The 26,588-nt window shown below is 40.5% G+C and overlaps 1 protein-coding gene across 2 annotated transcripts in view; it reads left to right on the top strand.

The window, feature by feature from the left end:
* ADCY8 (adenylate cyclase 8) overlaps positions 1 to 26,588 on the top strand; it is a 204,927-nt gene that overhangs the window by 59,607 nt on the left and 118,732 nt on the right. For both annotated transcript variants that reach the window (XM_075211702.1, XM_075211704.1), the window contains exons 2-4: positions 3,287 to 3,436; positions 12,140 to 12,270; positions 23,580 to 23,691. In XM_075211702.1, coding sequence (XP_075067803.1) covers positions 3,287 to 3,436; positions 12,140 to 12,270; positions 23,580 to 23,691 — 393 coding nt within the window. The remainder of the gene's footprint in view (positions 1 to 3,286; positions 3,437 to 12,139; positions 12,271 to 23,579; positions 23,692 to 26,588) is intronic.

Below are 26,588 nucleotides of genomic sequence, written 5' to 3' on the forward strand. Positions count from 1 at the left end.
ACATCGAGATATGACTTTTGATTAAAATCTATAAATGCCTTCTGTTGTAATGCTAATTCTAGCTAGTGTTAGGTCTGTTAAATGACTAATACACATACAACAAAATACTTTCTTTTATAATGCTGTTTATGCATATATAGCTTTTACATCCCCATTGCAAAATATAATGATTCATTTATTTATTTTATTGCAAAACTATTTAATTAATGTTCAGAGCTTTTGCACTACACTATAAATAAAATGCATATTTCTCAAAGATAAATCATGTTTGTTCAATATTTGGATTCTTAAATTAGCTTTAAAGTAAACAAAAAATGCTGTCTATAGGACAATACTTAGAGTCGTGTCTTTCTATGTCCATCAATATTCTTGGCATGAGGGGCTTAGTATGTCAATTCATAGAATTGAGATAAGGTTGCTTATTAATTCACTTTGGTTGAGGAACTTGCTGTGCCCATTAATATACTTGGGAAGATGACTTTCTGTGTTAATTATTACTATTATTATTATTATTGGGATTAGAGGCTTGTTGTGTCCATCTTGGCATTTTAGTTGAGGGGCTTGTTATTTCGAGTAAAACACTTAGAATGATGAGCTTGCTATGCCAGTAATACACTTGGGATAAGGAGTTTGTTGTGTCCAGTAATACACTTGGATCCGGAGCTTGTTGTGTCCAGTAATACACTTGGATCAGGAGCTTGCTGTGCCAGTAATACACTTGGATCAGGAGCTTGTTGTGTCCAGTAATACACTTGGATCAGGAGCTTGTTGTGTCCAGTAATACACTTGGATCAGGAGCTTGTTGTGTCCAGTAATACACTTGGATCAGGAGCTTGTTGTGTCCAGTAATACACTTGGGATCAGGAGCTTGTTGTGTCTGGTAATACACTTGTGATAGGGAGTTTGTTGTGTCCAGTAATACACTTGGGATGAGGAGCTTGTTGTGTCCAGTAATACACTTGGGATCAGGAGCTTGTTGTGTCTGGTAATACACTTGTGATAAGGAGTTTGTTGTGTCCGGTAATACACTTGGATCAGGAGCTTGTTGTGTCCAGTAATACACTTGGATCAGGAGCTTGTTGTGTCCAGTAATACACTTGGATCAGGAGCTTGTTGTGTCCAGTAACACACTTAGGATCAGGAGCTTGTTGTGTCTGGTAATACACTTGTGATAAGGAGTTTGTTGTGTCCAGTAATACACTTGGGATCAGGAGCTTGTTGTGTCCAGTAATACACTTGGGATCAGGAGCTTGTTGTGTCCAGTAATACACTTGGATCAGGAGCTTGTTGTGTCCAGTAATACACTTGGATCAGGAGCTTGTTGTGTCCAGTAGTACACTTAGGATCAGGAGCTTGTTGTGTCTGGTAATACACTTGTGATAAGGAGTTTGTTGTGTCCAGTAATACACTTGGGATGAGGAGCTTGTTGTGTCCAGTAATACACTTGGGATCAGGAGCTTGTTGTGTCTGGTAATACACTTGTGATAAGGAGTTTGTTGTGTCCGGTAATACACTTGGGATCAGGAGCTTGTTGTGTCCGGTAATACATATGGGATGAGGAGCTTGTTGTGTCCGGTAATACACTTGGGATAAGGAGTTTGCTGTGTTCAGTAATATACTTGGGATTAGGAGTTTGTTGTGTCCGGTAATACACTTGGGATGAGGAGCTTGTTGTGTCCAGTAATACACTTGGATCAGGAGCTTGTTGTGTCCAGTAATACACTTGGGATCAGGAGCTTGTTGTGTCCAGTAATACACTTGGATCAGGAGCTTGTTGTGTCCAGTAGTACACTTGGGATGAGGAGCTTGTTGTGTCTGGTAATACACTTGTGATAAGGAGTTTGTTGTGTCCAGTAATACACTTGGGATGAGGAGCTTGTTGTGTCCGGTAATACATATGGGATGAGGAGCTTGTTGTGTCCGGTAATACACTTGGGATAAGGAGTTTGCTGTGTTCAGTAATATACTTGGGATTAGGAGTTTGCTGTGTTCAGCAATACACTTGGATCAGGAGCTTGTTGTGTCCAGTAATACACTTGGATCAGGAGCTTGTTGTGTCCAGTAATACACTTGGGATCAGGAGCTTGTTGTGTCTGGTAATACACTTGTGATAAGGAGTTTGTTGTGTCCAGTAATACACTTGGGATGAGGAGCTTGTTGTGTCCGGTAATACATATGGGATGAGGAGCTTGTTGTGTCCGGTAATACACTTGGGATAAGGAGTTTGCTGTGTTCAGTAATATACTTATGATTAGGAGTTTGTTGTGTCCGGTAATACACTTGGGATGAGGAGCTTGTTGTGTCCGATAATACACTTGGGATGAGGAGCTTGCTGTGTCCGGTAATACACTTTGGATAAGGAGTTTGCTGTGTCCAGTAATACACTTGGGATCAGGAGTTTGTTGTGTCCGGTAATACACTTGGGATGAGGAGCTTGTTGTGTCCGGTAATACACTTTGGATAAGGAGTTTGCTGTGTCCAGTAATACACTTGGGATCAGGAGTTTGTTGTGTCCGGTAATACACTTGGGATGAGGAGTTTGTTGTGTCCGGTAATACACTTGGGATGAGGAGCTTGTTGTGTCCGATAATACACTTGGTATGAGGGGCTTGTTGTGTCCGGTAATACACTTGGTATGAGAGGCTTACTCTGTTCTTTAATATGCTGTGTCAAGGACGTGCTTATTGCAGAAAAACACATAGTATGTGGAGACCGGTCCATGGCTATAGTTTATAAACGTCCAGAGGCTCTCTTGAAAAAAGAGTAGCTCAGTTCTTAACGTTATTGTTTCAAATCCCAGTGACAGTAATCTGCACCTTTGGATTCGTCACTTTGTCTCACTGTGGACCAGGGTTCAAAAGTTGCCTAAAAACACTATTCACTATATATATCAAATCTATTTATGTTACCAGACTATAGCTTTTCTGGGAGGAATGTTTAAGGGACTTGGTGAGTGATATATTACATGTCAGCCCTCTTTCAAATATCTTCTAGGAGCTCTGCAGCGCTGTTGCCCGAACTGAACCCTTAAATAAATCAGAGCCGAAGGCTGTTGCAGAAAAAAACTATTTCAAATGTATTACAATTTGCAACTTAAAATGACATTTGAGTGGAGATGATGGATGCTGTGCTCTATTAGCATATTCAGCATCCTATGATACCGATTTAGTATGCAGTATATTTCACAGTGTGTGGCTTGTTGTCTTATTAGTTTTGTACTGGAAATATTTATTCACATGGCTTTTGGGATTTTGAAGTTTCTTTCTTCTTTTTTTTGTTTTTACAGATTGTGGCACAAACTGTGTTGTTTATGTGCATGAACACTGCAGGAATCTTCATCAGCTACCTGTCAGATCGGGCTCAGCGACAAGCTTTCCTGGAAACCAGAAGATGTGTGGAAGCCAGGCTGAGACTTGAGACTGAAAACCAGAGACAGGTATTTGCCTGAGCTGATTCAAAGCCGTTCTTCTTACTAGTGGATATGAATTAAGCTGTGATACTATGAGAAATCCCATATGTAATACTGTAATTTACCATCTCTATTCTGAGAGAGAGTTTGCAGGTAGAAGTAAGTTCATACTTGCCTACTATTGAAGGCAGTTGTCCGGGAGGGGGTCCGTCGAGGGGGCGTGGCCACGTGTGGTGCGCCGTTAGGCTCCGCCCCAGTCAATCTTAGGCAATTTTTGCCATTAGCAGCAGGCGGCGCGGGCCACGATGCCTCATTTAGCCATGCCCCCACCATATTCAACAACGGCGACAGCTGGATCCGAGATTCTTGCCTGCTCTCTCGGGAGGCCGGGAGAACTCCCAAAAATTCAGGAGTCTCCCGGACATTTCGGGAGAGTAGGCAACTATGAGTAAGTTATACCATTACTAAACTCTCTTTGTGTGAGTAAAACATGATGGCAGATTACCACATCATTTTTATTACAAAGTCAGCTTAAATGCAAAAATGATGACAAAACACAAATTATTTATTAGAGCCACATATTTATTTCCTAGCCATTTGCAAAATATATTTTGTAATGTTATGGTATCAACGCTGTGTTTTATGGTGCAATTATGTTTTGTGTTATGAGTTACCAAATCTATAAAAAAATAGATTACTTCATCTATATAGGTTTCCATAATGAATGTTGGGTGAAAATAAATAGAATTTGTGTATAATTGTGGACAGAGAGTGCTGAGTTTCCATGGTATAATGCAGGTTTGTCAGCCTGACAGATATGCTAACTATCAACATTAAAAATTAGGATTAAAAACATGGTTAATTATGATGTAACCAGGTACATTTAATATCGGAAACAGTAATAAGTATTTTATGCTATAAATATGATTTTATTAAATTCTTTAAAATAAAAATAAAACTTGAACATTTGTTGCCATATTGTAGTAAAGGATAAAATGCATACCCCCTTTTTTATATATATATTGTTATCTTGATATATACCTGTCATATACATGCATTGGAGTTAGTCATTATGTAGGTTCAACCAACATTCATGAAGTGCAGCCTATAGAATCACTAGAAACCAGTGACATCACTGAGGTATTTTGTTACTAGTAAACTGATTGGCTGCTTCCTCATAAATATTGGTTCAGCTTTCAAAATGGCCGACTTTGCTTTGTGTAGATAATGGGTCTACTTTTACCGCCCATAGTTATATCCAGCAGTATCCTAAATTTCTGAGTCACAAATGGGTGTGGTTTAATTATTTATGAGTGGAGCATCTCAGTTATTGGCCCGGTTTATCTGTATTGGACATTGCCTATCTGTTCAGTGTTCGGACTGGTAATTTGGGGAAAATGTAAAATATACTATATCAATGTCTGAAAGTCGTTGCTACTGGTGGTTATGTCCATTACGATAACGTAAAATACCAACTTTATTTTTGTGTAGTATATTCTATAATTCTAATGTACTTACTGAAGCCCTTCTCTGTGTTAAAATGTGGTGGTGATATGTGTATTTTGGGCATACTTGCCTACTCTCCGAAATTCCAGAGAGGGCTTCCAGACACCCGGGAGAGCAGGCCATTCTGCCCAATTCTCTAGTTTCACTAGGAAGTCTCCATGACGCGATTTGTGGTGAATTGCGTAATTTTCGCGCTAAAAAGTTGGCTAGTATTATTTTTCGGAACATAAAGTTATAAACTTAGTCCCTGTCCCAGTGGAGCTTACAATCTATATTCCCTACCACACACGTACACATTTGGGTCAATTTTGTCAGCAGTCATTTAACCTACCATGTACGTCTGTCGGGTGAGGGGGGGCAACCGGAGCACCTGGAGGAAACACAGGGAGAACATGCAAACTCCACACAGATAGGTCCCTGACTGTGGCACCGTGCTGCCAAAATTAATAAAAGTATTTTAACATTCCATAGTCCTTTAAACTGCTAAGAAGATGGATATATGTTAAAGCTCCTGCGAGCTATATTCATTTATTGGGTGATTAGTGAAGTCATATTTAGAGAGGAGTGATGTCACCGCCCTAAATTATAACAGATATTTGAAGACTTGGGTTTGACCATGTTCAAGCTGATTCCAGCTTAAATGGCCTCAATTTACATTGCTTTTAAAGTTTTTTTTAAAAGTTCATACCATAAACGTTACTGGGTTCAAGTCAAAATTCACTGTTTCCAAGGGAAAACATTAAAAACACTATACAATGTAGCCATTTACGCTCAAACATGTTCAAACTGGATCAAACATGGTTGAATCTGTCCGTCTTGCTTACATTTTTTAGACAAAACTTTGGAACTTGAGAACCACTTTGAAACAATTTTTTCATCTCTGGTGATGAAATGTATAACTGGCGGTAAAAGTATTCTAGATCTGAGGATCACCTTATACTTGTTTTTTCTTTAATTGAAACTTGTCTTTGGAGTGTAAGGATTAATGTTCTCCAAAATTGTTTCTCTGCTATATAATATTTTTTAAACATCTTCTAGATTCTCCTTTGGACAAAACGGAGAGAGAGTAGACAATGATGTTTGAAATATTATTATTAGAAGGTAACATAGCTATCTTCAAAACATTTTCCACGGGTTTACTTGCGGTAACATGTAGCCATTGATTTATAGCTACATTAAATTGAATATTACAAGATAAATCTTGTTTTTGTATCCTCGCTCTTTTCTCCTAAAAAAACAAAAATGTGTTCCAAAGTCTGAAGTCATGTTTGCTTCTTGCATTTTAAATACAATAAATCTTGATGGCTTTTCAAAATCTGCCATGCCAACAAGAGCTTGTTTTGTGCCCCAGTAAGCCCCTTCCAAATTACAGGTGTTTCTATGGAGACTGTCCTTTTGGGATTGTCATGGTGATGGCATTTATAGAACATAAGGAGGAATGCAGCCAAAATAAAGCTGGATGAGAAGAGTGTCCATTTCTATCGCATTTCTCCAGAGATACTTCTGCTGCGTTGAGTAAGACGGCTTTAAATAGCTCGTGGCTCACCAAGTACAGGTGTCCACCGTCAAAGTCAAATATTAAGAGTTTGACGGAGTTGTGTGACTCATTGACGATGATGCAATATGTTCTACAGATGATATTCCCTCTATTCGCACACAATATCTGTGACTCCTGAAATAATCTAAGGTTTAATGAACGAGAGCTTGTTTTTTTTAAAATTTTGGTGAATGCTTAATTGAGACATCAGAAAGATTTTTTTTTTCAATGTTATAAAATAAATATTTGTAATAATGCACACACAGAATATGTTTCTCTGCACAATAAATGGAACTATGTACGGTGCACGGTGGCTCAGTGGTTAGCACTTCTACTTAACAACACTGTGGTCATGAGTTCAATTCCCGACCATGGCCTTATCTGTGAGGAGTTTGAATGTTCTCCCTGTGTTTGCGTGGGTTTCCTCCGGGTGCTCCGGTTTTCTGCCACACTCCAAAAACATACTGGTAGGTTAATTGGCTGCTGTTAAATTGATCCTAGACTCTCTCTGTCTGTCTGAGTGTGTGTATGTTAGGGAATTTAGACTGTAAGCTCCAATGGGGCAGGGACTGATGTGAGTGAGTTCTCTGTACAGCGCTGCGGAATTAGTGGCGCTATATAAATAAATGGTGATGATGATGATAATTTGTTTTTGTTTTGTTCTTTAAATCATCACATAAGCTTAGGGCCATTAATCAGACAAAAAATGTGTTCAGATGGGGGAAGAGGGTTTTGCTTAAGTAAAGTAAATATAATTCAAGCAGGAGTAGGGGGTCAGCAAAGCTACATGAAATATATTGCACAATGGCAGTGCAAGTTGTTTTCCTACATCAACTAAATTTACAATGTGGAACTATATTCAGTAATTGGCACCTACCCAAATTTTGCCATGGGGCCAAGCAGTGCACTGTTCTATCCCTGGTCCTAAGTCCAACTCTTAGCATGCTGGAATATTGTCTGATGTTACTGGTTGTGTTAGGGTGAAAGGACAGGTTGTGTGTCATATAAGTTTATACCACGGGATGAGCATGTAAAAGTCTCTAAAAGAATTTGTTGTAATTTCTTTTAATTTATTTTCACCTTTTTACTTGACAATGGTTGAAGGTTATGGGTGAAATAGGCCAATTTTTTAAAAAAAAATATTGTTTAAATGTAATTTGCTTGCCCAAAGCTATACAGTGATCATGTAAGAAGAAGAAGTGGCTAGAAGGTGCTGCTGATAGTCATTATCACTGTGTATTGTTACACCATACCTCGAGTACACCTCTTAAAGACAAAACTAAGGGGTCTATTGAACAGTATACGGCAATAACCTATTAGAGCATCCAATATCATCACAATTTACCAACAGGAGTTTGCTTGGGCAGTGATGCTCAGCTCCCCGGTGATACTGGATGGCAGTGGTTAGAGGAGTCTTATTGCTTTTCCAGCCACTGCAGGGTCCCGCATTGCCCGTATGGTGTTCCAGTTCCACCTTCTACACCAGTCTCCTGGACAAAACCATGTTACAATGCAAGGGGTACAAATTAGTATTCTGTTTTGCATATAAGTTAAATACTGCCTGTTTTTCATGTAGCACACAAATACTTGATGGCTTATTTGTACACTGAAATTTAAAGTTGATATTTGTGTGCTACATGAAAAAACAGTCAGTATTTAACTTATGTGCAAAACAGAAAACTCATTTGCACCCCTTGCATTGTAACATGGTTTTGTCCAGGAGACTGAAATGAGAAACTTCTCAAGTTAAGATTCTTAATGAATCAGGCCCAAGATCATAATTTTTTTTCTATGTGCTTAAAGAAAAAAAATGCTTTATTTAAATAATAAAACTTTTTTTTCCTTGGCGTGGAGCCAAAGCTATCGCGTGAGACAGCAATAGTGATAGGAGCGATACAGCCGCTGTCCATGGTAAGTATGCTTCCCCGTGCATGGAGAGGCTTCGCCGAAGGCCCCTGGAGATAGTTATCACCACCAGGGGCTTTGATAAATAGGGAGAAGCCTTTAATCTGGAGAAAATGGGCCTCTAAGTTACTATTATCCTGTTACAGTTTGTATAATGTGAGTCATAGTTACAGGTATACACTGTAATATACCTATTAATGACATATATTGCAAGATTTGTAGATACTTTGTGCAGTATACACACTTTATACATCAATGTGTGTCAACAGCTTCTATTTCTTATTGTGCAATGACAAAATAGTTTTTCGCCATTTATTACAGCGAGAGAAAATCAGTGATCACCGCACGTGACTTTTAAAATATCGCCAAAGCAGCTGAGTATCATTTACCATGGGAGAAGCCTGGAGAATGTCTTTGACGATAGGGGCTACTGCCGACTATAGCGGTAGACTTTGATAGATAGGGAGAAGTTCTAGATAGGGCTTTTCTCAGCATATAGCTCCCAACTGTCCAGATTTTAGTGTTACAGACCCAAAGCGTGAACTTCTGCAAAAATAGGTAGACTTTCACCTAACAGTGGGCGTTTTGGGGGTATAGGGAATGTCTCAGTATTGGGAGGTATGTCAACATAATAAATAGATTCCAGTGTATTAGAGAATCTGTTTAATCAGCCATGTAGGTGTCATATTCAGTCACTGAGAGACATTTCACCGTTTGATGCAACCAGTAAAACCTGCTGCTTTTATAAGGTTGTGATCATGTGATGGTGACTGTTGCATTGCGATTGGCTCCTTTTCCTATGCTTGACAGTGATTGGACTGATTCTATAGGGGGTGGGGTTTGTTTAATCCCCCCCCAAACGACCAATTACAAAATCCTTTGGTGTTGTCTAAATTTAAGAAATTAAACTTCATACAGATGACTGAACTCCCAACACCAAAACAAAAGCATCTGAACCACGTACACTGAAGTAGATTCAACAAACGTTGCAGCACTTGTCTAACAACAGTCTGTTTCCCTTAGATTTCAGTTAGATAAATATAGTGATATACTTTAAAAATCTGCGTCCTCGTATTTATCTGTACATCTTTACGTGGATGCAGAACACTGCTCATTATTCAATGGTGAATGCAAGCTAATGAATCACGCATTAAGGATAATGGCACAATATCACCTAATAATGGTCTCCTGCTGTAAAGCGAAGACGCACTGAAATCAGGGCTTTTATTGCCATCGCAGGAGACCTTTATCCTGCCATCGTCCTACTTTGCAATGACGTTATTCTCACGGCAGAAAATAAATGAGATCCCTCTCACTTTAGTCATTTATTGCAGGAACGTCAAGGGGCATTCATCTCCCCCGGCAATATAAAAAGGATAATTCCACTGCCGTTAATTGAATTGTTGGAGAACTCGATCTCATGTAGCTGAGCACAATACTGTGTTGTCTTGTGTCATGGGAAGATTTTAAATTTCTTGTAGAGAAGAAAGTTTTAAGGTAATGCTGCGAGGTGATCATAACGGAGATTTATATATTGAGGAAGATTTGCTGTGTGCAATTCCTTGTCAATTAAAGTCGTTGATTGGAACGAACTAGGGACCTGATTCATTAAGGATCTTAACTTAAGAAACCTCTTATTTAAGTCTCCTGGACAAAACCATGTTACAATGCAAGGGGTGCAAATTAGTTTTCTGTTTTGCACACAAGTTAAATACTGACAATTTTTTCATGTAGCACACATATACTTGATAGCTTATTTGTACACTGAAATTTAAAGTTGATATTTGTGCATATATATATCCGTCATATATATACATATATATATATATATATATATATATGTATATATATATCCGTCTCCGTTTCTCCAGTCTCTCCGTCTCATCCATGTGTCTGTCTGTCTTCCCCTCCCTTTAGATTGTTCGCTCCTTTGAGCAGGGCTCTCCTACCTCCTGTTTCCATCACTTTTAACTGCTCTCTAGCTACTCAGCTCACCTCCTCTCGGTCCCTCTGCCCTCTGTCTCCTCTCGCTTCTCTCCGCTCCCCTCAGTGACTCTCAACCTGTCATCCGTGCCCACTCTCTTGGGCCATAGTTACCTGCCTATTCTCACTTTTCCCCTCCCTCCCTCTCTTTCATGCTGTGCCTGAGCTCCCAGAGTTATAGTGATTACTGTTACTTGTACTGTGCTGTTTCACCTTGTACTGTGCCATTGTTTGTCCTTGTACGGCGCTACGGATACTTTGTGGCGCCCTATAAATAAAAATTAATAATAATAATAATCCTGTTGCATCAACAGGATGCCGGCAGCTGCTTCACAGACCCTGCTCCGTACCTCCGATCCACCCAACGCATTTCAGTTGTTAAGTGTTTCTCAAGGCTAGGGGAAGATGCTAATAGGGGTGTTTTATAAATCACTCTTTAACCAATCATCAGGTTTTTGATAAGAAAGTTTCATTTTTTGAATTTGAATATATTTTGTAAATATATATTTGCACAAAAAGGCCATTATATGTACTACCGCATAGTGTAAATGTGATAGTTTAATGAAACATTAGTTATTGTCAAAATATAAATCTGTAGGTCTCGCCTTCCTCAGTAGCACAAATGTAGCCCTATGATCAGCTGAAGATTTGCACAAAACTATTATTATCTTGTATTTATATAACTCCATCTTATAGGAGAGAATATAGTATAATTTTACAATTAATATTAATTTTAAACTTAACCGGGGGCGGCAGAATGGTTAGAATGGTTAGCAGAATCACTTGTGTTTAATTTCGACCATGGTACCATCTGTATGGAGTTTGTATGTTCTCCCTGTGTCGGAGTTGGTTTCTTGCAGGTGTTCCGCTTTCCTCCAACAGTCCAATAACACACCGGTAGGTTAATTTGTTTCCATTCACACTGGTCCTAGTGTGTATGGGTGCCTTTGAATGTGGTAGGGAATTTAGACTGTAAGCTCCTCGGACACATGGATTGTCGGAAATTGGTAAAATTCCCTGTACAGGGCTACGTAATAGGTTGTCACTCTATAAATAAATTATATTAATCATTATAATAATTTCCCTACTAAAAACACCAGTCAATTTAGTCTGAAGCCAGTTAATTCAACATCATATCATCATCATCATCAGCTATTTATATAGCGCCACTAATTCCGCAGCGCTGTACAGAGAACTCGCTCACATCAGACCATGCCCCATGGGAGCTAACAGTCTAAATTCCCTAACATACACACAGACAGACAGACAGACAAAGAGAGAGACTAGAGTCAATTTGATAGCAACCAATTAACCTACTAGTATGTTTTTGTGTGGAAGGAAACCGGAGCACCCGGAGGAAATCAATGCAAACACGGGGAGAACATACAAACTTCACACAGATAAGGCCATGGTTGGGAATTGATCTCATGACCCCAGTGTTGTAAGGCAGAAGTGCTAACCACTAAGCCACCGTGCTGCCCCATCATATGTTTGGTCCATGGGTTAAAGGACCCAGAGAAGACCCACGTGAACACATTGAGAACATAACAACATCACACAGAGAGCGCCCTGGTTAGATTTAAACCTATGGCTTTAGGATTGCAATGCTTTAATGATTTCCTTATTTCCACCATGATGCCCTTTAGAGGAAATGTTGCAGAGAAATTTATTGATAAATGTTGTTTTTTTTGGTAGCATTCTCTCAAACACAACGCGTTTTACTGAATATATAGTACAAATGAATTCTTCAGAATCTGACCTATTAACTCGATCACGTTGTTACTTCTCCTGTCTTGCAGGAAAGGCTCGTCCTCTCTGTATTACCTCGATTTGTTGTACTTGAAATGATCAATGACATGACCAATGTTGAAGATGAACATCTACAGCATCAGTTTCACAAGATTTATATCCATCGGTATGAAAATGTCAGGTAAGAACACATTAAATCATCCCTTTCCCCTTTGTACTCACACAGTAATATTATATATCATTGGAAACAAAACTGAACAGACCCAGTAAGGGTATGTCACCTTCTCCTGGACCAACAGTAAACAGCTATACAGGGGCCTTTTACATCCACTTTCAATGCCAGTTTATTTTGAGTCATTAAAGAAAAGAAGGATAATCTTTTAGTATTTAGAAGGTATTGGAGGCACCAGAATGTCACAGACTGAGAGTTATATAGTGGAAGGAGCAGGGTCCCCTCAACAGCACAGAGTATATCAGGAGATGAGCGATATGTTAATGAGGACAAGGCTGCATATGTCAAGGGCAGTGACATGATGTGAGGAGGGGGTTGGATGCAGCAGGAAGCCACAGACTAAAGCTGGGTACACACTACAGAATTTTCCACCAACTTTTTATGCCGAGCGATTTTACATGCGATTGATGTTCTGATCGCTTGGTCCATGGACTGCATACACACTAGCCTTGTTTAGGACGATTAAGGGAAGAGTGGACGTCCCTTTAGCGACTTTTTACAGCCATGTTGTCGTGAGCAATGACTGTAATTTCGTACTCACTGTTGTGGATCGGTCGGAAGTTTATACACACTACACAACGGAAACGAGATTGTAACGAAAATATTAAACGGTACGGCCAACCAAATGAGGCGACAATCGTCCTTTTGACCATCGTGTCACTGCACACACTGACCTGACTTTTGAACAAGCGGTCGTATGTCGGCTAATATAGCCGATTATTGGACAAAAACAGTGTAGTGTGTACCCAGCTTAAGAGTTATATAGTGGAAGTAGCAGGGTCCCCATCAGCACAGAGTATATCAGAAGATGAGTGCTGTGTTAATGAGGACAGGGCTGAATGTGACAGGGGCAGCGACATGATGTGAGGAGGGGAATGGAAGCAGCAGGAAGCCACAGACTGAGAGTTATATAGTGGAAGGAGCAGGGTCCCCCAGCAGAACAATATATATCAGGGATCTGTTAGTGAGGACAGGGCTGCATATGACAGGGGCAGTGACAGGCACAGAATAGTGATGGGAGGCTCCTGTCAAATTGATGTTTCTTTATGTCAAATGAACAAACACATTTCATATATACAACTTTGTTTTTGTACTGTATACTCTCTATATTTTAGTGTGATAATGATCACTTTTATTCCTTAAAATTTGGGATTAAGATGTCATTATTTTTTCACCGTTTTACATTTTAGTCTGTAAAAATAAATTTATATTATAATAATAATTAAAGGTATTTCTGTCCGTAGCAGTTTTCTCTGGATGATACAGTTTCAGACTGTTTATTCTCAATTATATTGTTATTATATCACTTTGCTGCAGAATGTTTGCAAGAAATATGTGAAAATCAAATAATTCAAAAACAGACTTACAGTGGAGGGGTATCACAGTGGTGGGGTATCACAGTGGTGGGGTGTCACAGTGGAGGGGTGTCACAGTGGTGGGGTGTCACAGTGGAGGGGTATCACAGTGGTGGGGTCCCACAGTGGAGGGGTGTCACAGTGGAGGGGTATCACAGTGGTGGGGTGTCACAGTGGAGGGGTATCACAGTGGAGGGGTGTCACAGTGGAGGGGTATCACAGTGGTGGGGTATCACAGTGGTGGGGTATCACAGTGGTGGGGTGTCACAGTGGAGGGGTATCACAGTGGTGGGGTATCACAGTGGAGGGGTGTCACAGTGGAGGGGTATCACAGTGGTGGGGTCCCACAGTGGAGGGGTGTCACAGTGGAGGGGTATCACAGTGGTGGGGTGTCACAGTGGAGGGGTGTCACAGTGGTGGGGTGTCACAGTGGAGGGGTGTCACAGTGGTGGGGTGCCACAGTGGAGGGGTGTCACAGTGGAGGGGTATCACAGTGGAGGGGTATCACAGTGGTGGGGTGTCACAGTGGAGGGGTGTCACAGTGGTGGGGTGTCACAGTGGAGGGGTGTCACAGTGGAGGGGTGTCACAGTGGAGGGGTATCACAGTGGTGAAGTATCACAGTGGTGGGGTATAACAGTGGAAGGGTGTCACAGTAAAGGGTTGTCACAGTGGAGGGGTGTCACAGTGGTGGGGTGTCACAGTGGAGGGGTATCACAGTGGTGGGGTGTCACAGTGGTGGGGTATCACAGTGTAGGGGTGTCACAGTGGAGGGGTGTCACAGTGGAGGGGTATCACAGTGGTGGGGTGCCACAGTGGAGGGGTATCACAGTGGAGGGGTGTCACAGTGGTGGGGTGTCACAGTGGAGGGGTGTCACAGTGGTGGGGTGTCACAGTGGAGGGGTATCACAGTGGTGAAGTATCACAGTGGTGGGGTATCACAGTGAAGGGTTGTCACAGTGGAGGGGTGTCACAGTGGTGGGGTGTCACAGTGGAGGGGTATCACAGTGGTGGGGTGCCACAGTGGAGGGGTATCACAGTGGAGGGGTGTCACAGTGGTGGGGTGTCACAGTGGAGGGGTGTCACAGTGGAGGGGTGTCACAGTGGTGGGGTGTCACAGTGGAGGGGTGTCACAGTGGTGGGGTGTGACAGTGGAGGGGTATCACAGGGGAGGGGTGTCACAGTGGTGGGGTGTCACAGTGGAGGGGTGTCACAGTGGAGGGGTGTCACAGTGGAGGGGTATCACAGTGGTGAAGTATCACAGTGGTGGGGTATCACAGTGGAAGGGTGTCACAGTGAAGGGTTGTCACAGTGGAGGGGTGTCACAGTGGTGGGGTGTCACAGTGGAGGGGTGTCACAGTGGAGGGGTGTCACAGTGGTGGGGTGTCACAGTGGAGGGGTGTCACAGTGGTGGGGTGTCACAGTGGAGGGGTGTCACAGTGGAGGGGTGTCACAGTGGTGGGGTGTCACAGTGGAGGGGTGTCACAGTGGTGGGGTGTGACAGTGGAGGGGTATCACAGGGGAGGGGCGTCACAGTGGAGAAGTATCACAGTGGACGGGAATCACAGTTGTGGGGTGTCACAGTGGTGGGCTACATGGGCGCTTTTGTGGCTCAGACCTTCCAAATTGAAACGAATATTAGCCTCACATGCTGCAATATTGCAGTTGGCCTAGTGACACAAATATACCAGATAATAATTTCATTATAGTTAATCGCATGTTAGTAACTGTTTTTTCTTCGTCTCTGGGAGATCCCGTAGAGGAGGTGAAGTACAAGTGCTGAGGGGGGTGGGGTACCACAAATCAAGATATTATGCGATTCATGACAAATTAAGTCTTGGAGGCCCCATCACACCCACTTCACTAGGTGCGGGAGAATGGCCTGCTCTCCCGGTTGTCTAGGAGACCTACCCGGAATTCGGGAGTCTCCCGGACACTCGAGGATAGTGGACAAGTATGCAATTGGTTCATCATATATGTTGAGAAATGCAATCAGAAGATGACCTCTGTATGCCTGTGTGTGCCGTTAGCTTCGGGCCTCATTAAATAAATCACCCAAAGTCAACATTAAGTATTACAGGAATTTATTTGGAGTAGTGCCGGCAGGTTGTGCTCAGCCCAGGGTCTCCATATAGTAGTATGTTATACGTGACTTTTTGCCTCTTGATTTAGATGTCCCGCGGGGTTTCCTATCACTGGATGTATTACTGCAGTTTATATATTACATGTAGTAGTATTTGCACAGGATCTGTCATCCAATTTAGCTAGGAAAAACCTTTTTTGCCAACTTCAAATAATATGTCAGAGTCCAACTCAGTATTGTTTTCTAGTTAGCAATTCCCAGAATACACAATGTTTAGACCATTCGTCTCCTGGATCATTATTCTGTATCCGCATTAAGGTTAGTCTGTTGCCCGCTGTTGACAAAACCACGTATATTACATATTCTTGGTTTAACCTCTGCTGCCTTCTGCAGTTCATCCTTTTAAAGGAACAATGTGAAAAACTTAAAGCTTTGTATCAATTTACATCACTCCACTATCTCTAATTATATCATGTGCTGTTATTTGTTAGAAATGAATAAACAATTTATAACTAAGCTAGAGGAAAGATCTTCAGCAGCAATAAGAGTACCCACTTGCAGAACGAAATTATTTAAACGAGTTAAAGGGGGGGGGGATGTCTTGTCCCTATACCTACAATGGGAAACATTGTGCACCATTCAGTTGCTGTGAAGCCCATTGCCTGGCGCACTATGAGCAATGTAATATAAACATTCAAACACAGAGAAGTGACACATATAATATACCACCCAACATTACAACATTACAGTTTTTGGAAGCAGGAGGGGGGTGGAACCTCCTCACGACTGGGGCGTTGTCATGTCACTAGGGGGTGTGGCTGCATAACATCCTCTTAAGCACTAGACCACATCAATCCCACTTCTAACCCCCTGCAAACATATCTCTAAACATTCCCAACAGTCAGGTCAAACGTCCCGGCTGGCAAGTTTTAGTCCAGGGGTCAAGACTCGACTCAGCAGCCTATTAGAAACATTTTAGATGGAAAATAATGCAAGTGGCCTGGTGACCCAACAGAAGGTAGCCCACTATGGGACCAACCTGGGATCAGGTGACCCCCCCCCCCTACCACCCAGCCTAGCCTGCCCTTGTTTGGGGGGGTATTATACAATAAAGACAGTCCCATTCTCCCCTCTCTCTCATAATTAATTTAACATATTCATGAGGCCTAATAACAGAGCAGTGTTTTAGGTAAAAATTGAAATGTTAAATAAATAATTAACATAAATCAATCCTTCCTAAGCGATAGTTGGTTGGATAATTCACCTTTTAATATATGTACAATATAAATTTGTAAATGCAATTCCAATCCAACCCTAACTGTGTTTGAAATTAGCTTATTTTACACAGTCCCAGGAGTGTTTTGTAACCAATATGTTATTAAATGTTTTCTTGTCCCATGTGTTTTATTTAATTAGACTGGTTGATATTTACATCCCCTGGTGTATTCAGGTTACTAAGTTACGGCTAAGAAGCAGTTTCTAATATGCCAACTCTTTCCATCTTGCCAGCGTACGACGTTTTAATTTACCCTGTTCTCTCTGTGCTTTGTGTTGTGTCACTAGATTTATATTACTTCATGGATTGCTTGTTTATAATTAGGGTGTTGGGTGTTTATTTTTCTGGGAATTCTGTGTTTAGTATTTCTGTTTTTTTGGCACATACAAAAAGATCATTGTTTTTAAGTTTTAATGAATATATCCCCAATAAAAAAAAACTCCACATAATTTGGGGTTTTATCTTGTTATTTATTTTAAACAGGAGAGGGAGCAGGGTGTGAGGAGACAAGAACCCGGGGGAAGGAACAGAGGGGAGAGGAAATTTTTTATCCCTCACCGTGCTCACCAATATATTAATTTAGCCTATATAGATTGTTTTTTTGGGAAAAAAAACTTTTCATAGCCCCCCTCCATCTCCAATCCTATAGAAAGGGAGCACCTTTTTATGAATACATCTGGTGATGGGTAACACTCAGCGTCACCAACTAGGAAATCCATACCTCCCAACTGTCCCAATTTCAGAGAGACTGTCCCTAATTTAGGGCACTGCCCTTTTTTCCCGACCGGGAACATGTTTGAGAGAATGTTGGGGGACGGTAGATAGCTAATGGGCAACATGGAACTTTACAGCAATCGGCAGCCCTCTGGGGACACAGGGACACCCCCATCAAGATGTGACCACGCCCCCTGAGCCGCTGCCCGGGAACTTTCCTGCTGGGAGGTGTGGGGACCTTACCTGAAATTACTGCTGCGCTACTTGATAAATAATAAGTTCTCTGTCGAATAATGGCGCCCAATCAATCGCTAGTGATAATGGAGTGACTAGAGGAAAGCAAAAAAAATCTCTATTTACTTGATGAACATTTCATCGCGTTGACAGGGCTTAATCAATTTTTCCTTAATTCTTCTGTCAAAAATCTCTGTTGAACCTTAACAAATACATTTTGGACTTCTAATATAAACAAATATATAAAAGAATAAAAGAACAATGAAAAATTACTTTTAATAGAAAGCTAATAGAGCCTGGTACAGACTCTATTGAGCCATGAGGATCCTCATTTCTCTAGCGGTTCCCTAATATTTGCACAAAAGTGCTGGCCAGACTCACGGATGTGTGCAATGTTGCAACCTGATGAGCGCATATTAGCAACCTGGCAATTCGGAAGGCACAACAAGGATCCAAGAGGTTAGCCTACCTGCTTGGGTGATCTCCCAATATTCTGGGAGGGTAGACAGCTATGACACACATATAGCAGACTGACACAAAGCCACACAGACAGACAAACACAGAGACACAGACACACAGACTTATATTATGTGTGTGGGACAGTCTCTCTGGCCAGTTATCCTGAGGAACTACAGGAAAAGCAAAATAACTGCTAAATAATTCTGCTGGAGAGGGGCTGCCATTTTCTTGTAGTACAGATCTATTTCCTGAAATACGTTACTTAATCTAATCTTAAACACTGGAGGAAAATATATTATAATAAGCGCATAGCAAAAACTGTTCCCATTTATGGAGAACGACCGCCATTTTCTTGTAGTACAGGAAGCACAGCAGAGAGGCAGGAGTTTATTCTCCCGGACATTCCTGGAGAATAAGCAACTATGTCTGTCATTCATACGCCATGCCGGTGTACCCAACCACATAAAGTGAACTGCTTTGCTCGGACAGGGCTTTACTGTTCTGTTGTATTTAAAGACGTCTGATTGAATGGCAAAAAGGAAGAGAAACAATTGGCAAAACAATGAAGTTGAGGTGGATGCTATTTGGACCTTGCTTAAAAACTCAAGATGCAGATATATTTTTCATTCTTTCTTGCCTTAAATACACATATGTATAGACATTGTCCAAAGTTCTAGTCTTATTGGCTCTTGATCCTGTAATGGCATCATATCTGTATGTAATTGTGTTTTTCAGTGTTCAAGTCAGATATCCTGTTGGCTACTTAATGTATAGGGATATGGGCTACTAAATAATGTATCCTATAAAGTTTTGTTTAGTAGCATTCCTGTTTACTGGGATGACTTTTATAAAGAAGTATTGTTGTGACAGCTACACTATAAAGAAGTTTTATGAGTATTATATATGTTGTGGATAATCTGTTTGATTTTGACAATAAATCCGGTCTTTCTGAATATAGTAGGCTCTTTTTATGCACGTCTGGCTGTTCCTGAAACAGATTGGGATGTAAGAGGATATTGTGTTCTTCTTACATTAATTAGGAAGAAACAGACATAAAATAACAAGTCTATTTTTTACATATTATGATCAGAATTTACATTTTCTCTTTATAGTTTTTCTTTGATATTGCTGCTTGACTTTCTAAACGCTAAAAGTTGTGACTTTGCTGCATTGTCCTTGACTTTGACCTTATAATTTGGGCTTTTTTCACCCTTAACTGAAAAATTGTGTTTTTGAAAGACGTTAAACTACTGCATATAAACGACAGTACTGCAGTGACGCTTTACAAATTTAGTGGGGCTGTAGTGCAGGGGCTTCCCTTTTCATATGTGACAAGGGTTGAATGGTGTGGGAACATATGTGGGAAGGGGAGATTGGGGAGGGTATATGTCATATATGCTTCATCTCCCTTCTCCCATATCTCCCAACCGACTCTATTTAGGCGGAAGAGTCCTGATTTGAGGGCTCTGTCCCGCCAATCCCAATAGGAACCGCAGGTAGGAAATTTGGGAGGTATGTCTCATTCACAACAGGAGCCCAATGGAGGTGTTTTCAAGGGAGGAGAGTAAGGGCTGGATACCCAAATGTTGGGAGGTATCCTTGTCACGTGTGATCCAAGCCCCCCTACCAGGTTCCTGCCTACTGCAGCATCCACTGGAACATCCTCTAGTCTTCACAGCAGATCCCAGCTCTGCTTCTACATTAAGGATGGAACTTTGTGCATAGCGCTAACAACTCCTACTGCTGATGTCACTGGCGATCCGCACAGACCGCCCACATCATGGAGCGGCAGTGTGAGCTGTACAGTACAATGCAGATTTCCTATCCCTTCTCCAGTAACCCTTCCTGTGTATGGGGAATAATGAAGAAACACACACACTTTCTTCATAAAATATTTTACAAGTAAAACTAAAGTAAAAGTCTAGGTCATAGACATCACTTCTGGTGGTACCATGTCCACTGGGTTGATTTGAGCTTATTCTTTCTTCATTGAACTTAGTGTAGTAATTATCATAGCCTATAAACCAATATTTGATTGTATATGTTGGATGAACACTGCCTTTAGTTTCATAACAAAAATAATGATTCCATCTGCACGCTTAACTAAATACATGGATCTGTTCCAGAATACACTTGGTACAAAGCTGTCAAGTCACGCTAACAGCCAAATGACCTGATTATAGTGCCATACATACATGTTGTACAAGTGTAACATTGTATTCTGTGAACTGTGCACATTATACAATTATATATTTAAAAGTATATTTAGAGGTAGAGTACATTTCTGAACTCTTTTGTGGGTATTTAATAAGGTGCCTATAACAAGAGCTCAAACATTGTGCATGATTTCTTAGGCAAAATCCTACTTTAAGCATGGTTTTGTCCATAACTTTTTACTTAACTCAGTAAAAATGGCTTGTTACTAGTTCTTACAGGTAAAGTCCAAGGTCTGGAGAACAGCTGAGAAAAGTTTTTCAAACTGTTTGGCCGCCGTGGAAATGATGAAAGCAGGCCACGCTGACCACTAGTGATCAGTTGACAGCATTTGGGAGTCTTGGGGGAGTCCATCATTTGGTGGCAGGCAACGTTAGTGTGTGGATGGATCAGGATTTTTCTTTTTTACTCATTGGACTACAAGGGATCAAGAATGAAGGAAAAACAGTTTGAGAACAAAGATTTTACATTATATCTAATAAAGATAAACTACAGTTTGTGGAGTCATCATCATCATCTATTTATATAGCGCCACTAATTCCGCAGCGCTCTACAGAGAACTCACTCACATCAGTCCCTGCCCCATTGGAGCTTACAGTCTAAATTCCCTAATACACACAAACAGACTAGGGTCATTTATTTTTATAACAGCCAATTAAGCTACCAGTATGTTTTTGGAGTGTGGGAGGAAACCGGAGCACCCGGAGGAAAACCACGGAAACATGGGAAGTACATACAAACTCCACACAGATTAGGCCATGGTAGGGAATCGAACTCATGACCCCAGTGCTGAGAGGCAGAAGTACTGACCACTAAGCATTAAAGTTTATTTGAAAACTGTGTCTGACACTGGGGCTGGTTAGGATTTTGCAGTACACCCTGCACAATTTTTTTATTTACGAGTTATATGGATCACAGTAGGATTCAAGCACATTCGAGCTTGGATCCCACTGTGCCAGAATCTTCTGGCTAGCCACTGTTGGTGAACAGATTCTGTAGAAAAGAATTAGCTTAGCTGCGAGAGATGGGACTGCATACAATTCACTGTGTTCAGCTATGAGTGGGCAAAGGTTGTGCACATGAAAAGCCTATATTTCTGTCCGTGCCGAAGTGAAAAAGTCAGGCGATTAAATTGCGTGAAGAGAAGATGTTTCGCTTTTGCAAGGGAAAAAAATAACTCCCTTAATCTGCAATCATAATATTAGTTTGTTTGTACATTGTTGCTGTGTGGCAATTGTTCCATTTATGTACAGATATGAGTGCTGTCTGGCTCACCAGGAAAATAAAACATCATAGATATAACTGTCATCTACATACAGTTGATGCAGCCATAAAGTGGGCTGAAAACGCACCTATCAATTAATTACAAAGCAGTGACTTCGCTTCATGTCCCATTATTCATAAGACACAGATTTGTAGTGAATTAATGCATGCATACTTCCATACTTTCCTGCAATGTTCTCCCGGATTTCTTTTTCACGCTCCCTGTAATTTTCCCTTGGACCTTGGATCACCCCTCCAGGAGGAGAGGTCCAAATTGTAGGCAAATATGGATAGATGTCCTCCCATGAATATTGATTCACAGGTGCATTTAAAAAAAACCACCTTAAAAGGGTAGGACACTTTAGGCATCAGCACCCAAGCTACCATAACCGGTAGGGTACGGAATAATGATGCTGATTATTCCAACAAGACTTACCCGGACGTCTTCACACCGAAGGGCTCCTTCCCGTCGAGGCTCCAGGACGACTGATGTGCCAAGCGACTGTAAGCACGTCATCAAGTCGCGGTGGCTTCTTCATTCATCGCGATTGCTTTCAGCCGCTTGGCACATCAGTCGTCCTGCAGCCTCGTCGGGAAGGAGCCCTTTGGTGTGAAGACATTGGGGTAAGTCTTGTCGGGGTAGTCAGCATTGATATGCTGACTACCACGACTATAACGTGGAAATGAGTTGGCCTAATAAGTGTTGTGTTCTTTTATCATCGATGTATCTGCGAACATTCCCAGTTGGAAAACTGGGAAAGATCAACCATACTAACGATCCACCCAAAACACAACCCAGATTAAAGCAATCCACACCCATTCTGTATGAAGCCAGGTCCATTTCAGGTGTTAAAATTCAGACCGTTCCTGGAAAAACTGAACTGTTGGCAGGTACGGCCGCCGATATTACTGTTAACTCCTAGTCATTGCGAGAGGTGCAAATGTGGCTCAGAGTAAAGACTAGGACAGCTCTGAGGGTGCACCAATGGAAGTAGTATAGGTGGGAATTGGGTAAGCTTTAAAAAAGAGTTGTGTTTTTGGGAGAGTGTTTAAATATTGGTAGGTTTGTGGAAGAGCCTGATCAGGCATTGTTGGATGTTCCAAAGTTGGTAGCAGCACGAGAGAAGTCTTGTAGGTGGGTGTAAAAGGTGATTACTAGAGACACGGCACAGGTCAGGGGCAGGTCTGAGAAGGAGATTATTTTGAGATAAGGTTTCAGATAAATGTAGAGGTGGTGGCTTTTGTGTATTAAAATAAACAGCATTAGCTTCCTCCACTATATACTGCAAATGATCAATGCCAGACAGCAAGTGTTTGCAGAGTGTACTAAGCCATAAGAAAAGGCAAAATAAATTTCAGCCGTCATAATAAATGCAAATTGACTGTGTTGTCAGCATTTGCAATTATGCAATCTTTTTATCTGCAATCTAATATGTTTAAGGACAAACTTCAACTGTTTGTAAATTTTTAAAATACATTTTTTAGTGATGAGATTTTCTTAAAAGCTCAACGTCAACATTTAAATAAACATTGTCTATATAATTATATTTAAAAAGCTACAGCTGTATAGTGCTTGACTTATTTAAATTCATATTATGTAATGTAATTTTGTTATTCGTACTTAGAAACATGACATTAATATTGATTTTTTTTTCTTTGTAGCATTCTTTTTGCAGATGTAAAAGGATTCACCAATCTATCTACTACCTTATCAGCACAAGAGTTAGTCCGAATGTTAAATGAACTCTTTGCGAGATTTGATCGCCTAGCACATGTGAGTCCAATAAATCCTTTATTTGATAATATGCTAATTAGATATTCAGAATTTTTTTATTTTTTTTAAAATGTTTATTGTTAGGGTTATGATATGGTTGTTTAAGTTTGTGCAATAATCAATTTCGTTATGGATTTTCTATTAAATGCTTTTCTTTTATTTTCCGATGTTGGTCGTAATGCAAGGCAATTACAAGTATATTCTAAAATGTAATTAGATTGATAACCTTGCTGCACATCCGGCTTTCTGCAGTAATTTAGTCCGATCTCTGAACAACCAGGGGAAAAGTTTATCAATATGCGAGTTTCCAGTGGGTTTGAAAGTGGAGATGTTGCCTATAGCAACTAATCAGATTCTAGCTATCATTTTGTAGAATGTACAAAATAAATTATAGCTGAAATCTGATTAGTTGCTATAGGCAACATCACAACTTTTCAAACCTGTTAGAAAATTGCATCTTGATACATTTACCCCAAGATCTGTGGCCAGTTTGCAAACACACAGAGCAACCTACTTGTAACCAGATCGGTCAATTATTTGTTGGGTCCATTGACCAAAGGACAATGATTCCCATATTTTATGATCAGCCAATAACACAGTATAGGTATAGTTGAATAGGCTTATAAATATTTAAATTATTATTGAGAAAAACTGAATGGCACCACAACCCAATGAGATTGCTTTATCAATCCTTATAAATAAACAAGAACACCAATATATATATATATATATATATATATATATATATATATATATATATATATATATATATATATATATATACTGTAATAAGGAGTGCTACATAGATATAATATCTAACTAGCTAGCTACCTAGCTGTCTAATATATTGTTTACAAGACCATGCTATTATTATTATCATTATTACTATTATTATTACTATTATTATGCTTTATTTATAAGGCACCACAGAAATTTGTAGAGCCGTTTGTCCATAAGACCTTCTTATTGTTGTGAATTCATTCAACTATTTCATTGACTGTGAATGCTGGCACTTAGCCTTCAGAAAAGGCACCTGCTTACTGCCAAGTGGTACCTCCATCACTGACTTATTGAATTATTCAGACCACCTGGTGTAGTAGTTCAGTAATGACTCAATGGATGTGTCATGAAGAATTCCCGGCACCGGCTTCCAACAAAAGGTATTTGTATACAGTAATAATGCGACAGCTGCCATTGTTGCAAGTGTGTGGGCATGATAGTTTTTTTAACCCTTCAAACTACTGGTGGTTTTTTTTTAAAGTACTGGCTTTAGTAATCTGGATTTACATGGAAAACTTTGGTAGGTTACACAGAGCTGAAAGATTGCCACAAGTGCAAGATCTTCGACCTATTTTATTTCAAGACGATACAGTTTTTTGTCCTGACGTGGTAACACATATCGGATAAGAGCTTATTTGAAATGATTCATATATATATATATATATATTGGGGATAAGCGCTCTAATCCAGTAATTTACAAACATCCTGTCACAAGCAGCACGTAGGGAGACTCTCCCAAAGACTCAATGTTACACCTAAACATACAATTCTACAGCGCTCAATGCCAGGACATAAACAGTAACATAACTATAACCTTAAAACACAGTAACAGATTTGCACGTTCTATACTGGAAACATTGGGGCACATTTATCATTAATCGGCAAAAGTGAGAAATAGTTATCAATCCTTATCGCAAGGAAAAGGATTGAACTATTTCTCAAATTTATTAAAAAGGGAACACAGAAAAAGCAGTTCCGAAAAATTGCTGTTTCTGTGATAGAAAAAATCACACTTACCCCCCTCTTCGGATGCGCTGTCTCGGGATCTACTCTTCGTTCCTCTTCTTCCTTCAATTGCGCATGTGCACTGCACATGCGCACAAAGTCCCCACTCTGTCTCTGCAACTATCGTTGCAGAGAGTGCGCGCTGAGTGACAGGGAGAGATCATGTGATCCCTCCACACATGCGCTGTCCAGCTCTGCTCTTCGGAGCAGAGCTGACAGCAGTGGATTTCTTCAATTCTGATAGTGTACGCCATTTTTCGGGACTTGTTAGATTGCGGCCAGAGCAGTCACCATACTGTTGAATGGTGACTGCTCGCAAAAACGATCAGGAGTGCAAAGCAGCAGATATCCATGATATCTGCTGCGATGCACCTTTAATAAATTTGCGGAGGGCACATCGGGACTTTAATTCCACGGTAAATGCACAATATTGCTTTCAATCGGGCGGTCCACTCTTTTCCCGGGAACATAATTCTGACAATCTAGTGCAACACCAATCGTATACAAGCCCACAGTTTCTGGAGATTTGTTTTAACCTATGGAATCACGCTACTATTCAGATTTGAGCCTACAACGGTACTTTTGAATATTTTACCATTGCCCAGCTATTAGTTTCTTTAACCAAATAGTGGGCGTGCACAGGTGTAATACTGTGCCCATCATTGATAAGAATCATTCAAACGTGTAGAAACAATGTTTCCAGTATAGAACGTGCAAATCTGTTACTGTGTTTAAAGGTTATAGTTATGTTGCTGTTTATGTCCTGGCATTGAGCGCTGTAGAATTGTATGTTTATTTGACATGATTGTCCATACTATTGAGACCATGCATAGAACTGCTTATATTGTAAAACCAGATCCTTGCTCTTGAGGAATCGTTAAGACAAAGTTTTGCTGGTAGAGGAAAACTCGTCTTGACCAAAATTTGGTTTACTAAGCAAATGGAGCCTTGTAAATTACAGCATATTTTAGGAGAATATATTACCACCTCGTCATCTTTGTCTGCTCCAACAACATTGCACTCTTAAGATTTATTACAGCATTTCAAACATCACTGTAACAAGAGTAGAAGTAATCCAAACACAGACTGGACCACAAAAATCACAGGTCATC

This window comes from Mixophyes fleayi, chromosome 5, assembly GCF_038048845.1.
Source record: "Mixophyes fleayi isolate aMixFle1 chromosome 5, aMixFle1.hap1, whole genome shotgun sequence".
Lineage (NCBI taxonomy): Eukaryota > Metazoa > Chordata > Amphibia > Anura > Limnodynastidae > Mixophyes > Mixophyes fleayi.